The 5,392-nt window shown below is 34.3% G+C and overlaps 1 protein-coding gene across 1 annotated transcript; it reads right to left on the bottom strand.

Moving 5' to 3' along the window:
- Positions 1-5,004, bottom strand: LOC114165958 (CASP-like protein 5B2). The gene is made up of 3 exons (XM_028050598.1): positions 4,636-5,004; positions 1,054-1,186; positions 1-504 (listed from the first exon to the last, which is right to left on the bottom strand). Exons 1-3 carry the CDS (start codon positions 4,767-4,769, stop codon positions 304-306), a joined length of 468 nt encoding a protein of 155 aa, XP_027906399.1. The 5' UTR covers positions 4,770-5,004; the 3' UTR covers positions 1-303.
- Between the last annotated feature and the right edge of the window lie 388 nt (positions 5,005-5,392).

Below are 5,392 nucleotides of genomic sequence, written 5' to 3'. Positions count from 1 at the left end.
TAGAGGTGGTGAACGAACAAGATTATATACAAACGCATGCACCCAGCACAAGGAGAATATCTTGGTTACAATAAGGAAGTTTACAGAATCATGTCAAAGCTTTTACATTAAACCAGCATCTATATCTAGGACTGAGGTTGGCGTGGCAAGGTTGAAAAATGAAAAATCAATCAAAGTTTTGAGAAGGGACAACATGGAAAAATTTGCCTACATGTCGTGGCAAGTATTGATACAACAAAATTTACAACAAGATACCTTGATATCTATGGTGGTCTTGGGATCTAGCAAAGGAAATACGTGAAGCTAGACTGAGGCCAAGATCCAGAACATCACATGCGATGACATTGCTGTAAGAACCCAGGTCACAAAAGCCATGGCTACAGAAATCTGATACTTGTTGCATGTGAGACGCTTAGTAGTCGCACACATATTAAGGTCTCTTGAGTATAATACTACAACTCCCGCTGATGAGCATGCAGCTGCCAGTGATAAAGTTGCTGTTACCTGCATTTCATAAATCACTATGATATGACCCACAAGCTTATCACATCAATTTTCAATCAGATTATAAAATAAGTGGCATAGACAAGGGAAATATTGATTCCAATGCCATTATTATTACAAAAAAAAAAATCAGAAATCGAAGCCAGACTTGTCTATAAGTTTAGTTTTTCACCAGCTCCATTAGATAAATCAAATAGAGAAACACTATTCTGCATTGCTACATGGTTGATAAATGATCAAATGATGTTCAATTATGAAGTTTGTCCATTCTTTAACAAGCATATTATGTTTACAAACCTGGCCGAGACATGAAGTTGTAATTGGCACGTACTGACTAGTTTATACGTTGCAGCTTAAATAGGACCTCACACAACTCGAAGTCACACAGACATTCGCAATTCAAAAATAATTAACTCCATGCATTTCTAACTATCCAAGTATTTGGTAATACGAACCATAGAAGTTGAATTCATGTTCAATGTGTAGGCATGCTCGTGTCTGAATTTATTTTTCTACACGAAAATAAAAAGATGAGGAGAGTGGTATTACCCAATCGCCTACAACAAACAGGCTGACAAGAATTGGATTTTGCAGGTCTCTCTTTCTCCTCAAGGCATAAATATCAAGACATGCAAGTCCAAAGCTCCAGAGAAATTGAAGTCCCATTGATGCAATTAAATAGCTGAAAAGTGCAAGGAAGTACCATAGAATTATGCTTAAAAGAAAATGTGACACTCTATAGACAAAAAACAAAAAGAAAAGAATCACTTTCAATTTAATATATTAATAGACCAACAAAAAGAAAATTACATTAAGTAGTATACATTTAAGTATACTTTTAACCAGTAGACAATGTTATCTCAGATCCAGTGCATTGCACTTAAACACTCAAGGCCCATTGAAGACACACAAACAACCCTTTAGTATCTTAACCAAACTATTGGGGCAGGAACAAGTAATCAATTTCCTGTTATTCCCATTAGATCGAATTGCAAGATTCAGGGCTAGAGTTTTACATTCATTCATTGCTCAATTTCAAAACAATCAACAAAGCATATAAATATAAAACCATCACGATATCAGTAGGATTTGGAACAAGACAAAAACAATACAGCTAATTTCTAGAGCAAATCAGAGTCTGGATACTTTCAGGAAGGGCAAACATATATTTGGTGAGGAAAGTGTTAATTGAATTGAAATAGAACTTCATTTATACATGTTAAGGTTTATTGAGTATTTTGTCACTGTTAGTTTTGGTTTATATGTTATGATGGGTGCGCCTAGGTACAACAGAAGATGTGTCTTGGTGATCAATTGGTCATGGATTGGAATACGAAAACCATCAATTAGCATATGCAATGGTGAGGAGGTCGGGTACAATGACTTAACCCCCCACCCACACACACACACACACTTTTTCATAGCAAGGAGCCTTTAGAGGCTAGAGTACATTAGTTAAAAAAAAAAAAAAAAAAAAAAAGAACTAGAAAAACTAAGCAGGATTCAAATTGAAGCCCAAAAAACCCAAAAAGAAAAACCACAGAAAAAGTTTAGGCCACATGGCTCAATACACCTCAAACCCTAACTCATTGAGCAGCCAGCTAAGAGTATCTCCTACTAGAAAATGAAAAGATGGCTTCACTTTTGCCACAGATCCCAAATGGAGGAGTGGGTGGTTGGTGGAAGTAAAAGGGAGGTTGCAATGGCAGTCTGCTGATGGTGTATCTAGTGGAACACCTTATGCAACCAGCCACCAAAGCGCATGGTCACCATCATTTAGCTGTGAAAAGTCATTTGCACATTCCTTGACGACAAAACCACACTAGAGCAACGTTTTACGTAGTGTTTTATCTAAATTCACAAGCACACCCCGCAAATTACTGCTAAGGTGGCTTGATTAACTTCATAGTAATTTAGTGTATTTTGAAACATTGAAAATGGGAGTCATTTCTTGTATTTGGAATTTAAAAAAATATGAACTGACTTCATTAGCAAAATTCAATGAATTTTATTCATTCTAATGTATAAACCCTACCAAATAAGTAGGATTGGACAGGATTTGATTTGATTAAATAAATAAACTACTTTAACCTTATTACTTTGCAGCCTACCTCAAGTAAAATAATAAAATAAAACTATACCAATTTGTTTTCAGAGTGAGGAGTTCCTAGCATAATATTTGATTTCAAATCAATTCAAGCCTAGCTCTTTCTTAATAATTTCCAAACAAAGAAATTGATTTCTGAATCAAATTAACTGAAATCAAATCATATCAAATTTTATTTTATTCCAAACACAAACTCAGTTCAAATCTTGTTCACTCAAATTTTTAACACTATCAACAAGCAACAAATTAATATGTTGTGTAGATCTTATGGAGCTTATTTCAGCTTATAAAATGGCTAATTAGCTGATATCTATAAGTTTCATGGTAAAGTTTGTCTATAAGTAATTTCCAGTTCATTTCACGAGTTTCAAGGCCAAATTTATGAAAAATACTCAAAATTGAAAATAGATTATTGAATAAATGCCTAACTAAGTTGTCTACTGAAACACACTAGCAAAAATTTGAGAAATAGAAGGTGCCATTGATTATGTTATGTTCAAACTGAGAACTAAAGATTATGCAAACAATGCACCTCCTTCATAAGTTATGACTGCGCAATTAGTTTCCTGATTGGACACGAAGTCCAACTTGTCTCACCCCCTTTTAAGCACACCGTCAGCATCATGCTAAAAAAGAACCACCAAGTCCACATTGCAGTATACATCAAAATGTATATGAAAGTTTTCAATCCCGTAGGGAATTTTGTACCAGCCCATATTCAAGCCATAAGCTCGAGCTTTTAGCTGGGGTCATGCATCAACCTGATTGAATAAATTCACCTAGAACCTAGCAAAAAAAAGACCAATAACTTATAGGGCTATAAGCACACCCTAAACACACTTTGTTCAAAAGGCCCCATCTGAGCTATATTTAGATTGACTGAAGAAAATACCAAACCCATCTTCACCCTTGTGCTCTTATAATTCCATTACTGGTCAAGGTCAGTTTACTCTCCTCCCTACATTAATTTCGCCTCGGGGAGATTTATGTTAATATCTTATATGAAACATTCAGTAGGTCGGAAAACTGGAAACTGGAAAATTCAGAATAAACAAACATTTTTTTTTTCTTTTTCAATTAGGAAAAAACTAAAAACAAAAGTGTAACTCCTCCTCCCCTTCACTTTTAAGAATTAGTTTGACAACCCACTAAATTTGTGGTAAATCACAATTAAAATAAAGCTTTTTCAAGCTAGTTTTCACATAAAGTTCACCCTTCAATTTTCTACGCTCATGTTCAATACAACATCATCACATCCGTCAACTGAAATTTCCATTTTTCACTCACTCCTCTATTTTGTTTGATACCCCTCACCCTCAATCCCAAGTGGCATCATTGTCAGTATATGATTCACAAATGCTAAACTCCAAATTTTCAAAATTCCGTCCACATCCAGCATTTTAGTCATAACTACAGGGTTTTAAAGTCTCCCTAACGATGGTGGCATCAGCTGTAATAGTTTGAGTTAGACATCAAATTGTAAAGAAAATAACATATAGTAACATTTACAAATGATCTCATAAATAGGGATTGCTTAAAAGAAAAAATAAGAAAAAAAAAACTGAAATGAATTTCTCCGTAAACTTAATCATAGAAACTCCCTCATGTAACTTCTCCAGTTTTTCTATTTAATATGTGCATAAGTTATTTTTAACCATGGTAAAACTTATTTTACTTTTTTTCTTCTTATTATTTTTTTCTTCCAAGTTTCTTTAAAGGACTTTCTCCAAACAGACCAAACTATTTCAACTTTGGAAATATTGATTTTCATTTTTTCTTCTAATTTTCCACTTCTAAAAATGGTAATGTAGAAGTTTTTCCTTTGCAAACAGACTCTTCTTACTAAATCTAAAAATGAAATATTAACTCCCACCCCCACCCACCCGACCCGCCCCCAATCCAATCACACCCTAAACTAGAAAACCTCAAAACAACACACATAATCAACTTGGATTCAATTTAACTTAACTTTCAAGGGAAAATCAAAATAAAAAGGAAAAAAAAATAGAAGAACAGTGGTATACCAGAAAGCAGTGTAGCTAGAGAAGCCAAAACCAGTGACCATAAGAGCAATTGAAGCGGCACCAAACGCACATTGCCCAAACCTCAAGAGGAACCCGCTAATCGTTCCGGGCCCACCCCACAGCCGCTTCATCATGCCCTCCTTTTTCTTCTTCTTCAACCAAAAAACCCTAATTTCAGAGCTTTTCCATTGAGGAGATTTTCTTCTGTTTATCACCCTCTCCGCAAGGTGAATTGGGTTTCTGTGAAAGGTTTGGGAGAGAGGAGAATGGGAATCGAAAGAGTGAGTGTTTGGGGAAGATAGCTTTAGAGTAGTGGCAATGGATGGGAATCGACGGTAAAGTTAATGCTTGCTTACTGTTATCCAGAATCTTTTTGCTTTATCCCACTTTTTTTAACTTTATGTAAAACTAACTATGGGATAAAATATTGAAATGAGATTTGTTTCATTATAAAATTATTGGAGGATTATACAACAATGTTTCTCATATTAATTTTAAGCGAAAATTTAGGAAACACCATGTGGAAAAAATTAAAAAGGAGATTGTATTTCATAGCAAAATACATATAATATCGAATAGAATTACAAAATTGATAAGGTAAAAAGAAAAACTTTATCTCGTATATTTATCCTACTTTATTATCCCAATATAACTCCTATATTTAATATCACAATATAACCCAACCCCATAGATCTTCGATATGATTTTCAAGTATAGAAGTTCAAATTTTCTTTAGATCATTATTCAAAATTCGATT

Source organism: Vigna unguiculata, chromosome 10 (assembly GCF_004118075.2).
Source record: "Vigna unguiculata cultivar IT97K-499-35 chromosome 10, ASM411807v1, whole genome shotgun sequence".
Classification (NCBI taxonomy): domain Eukaryota; kingdom Viridiplantae; phylum Streptophyta; class Magnoliopsida; order Fabales; family Fabaceae; genus Vigna; species Vigna unguiculata.
This window is presented reverse-complemented; position numbering and strand designations above follow the sequence as displayed.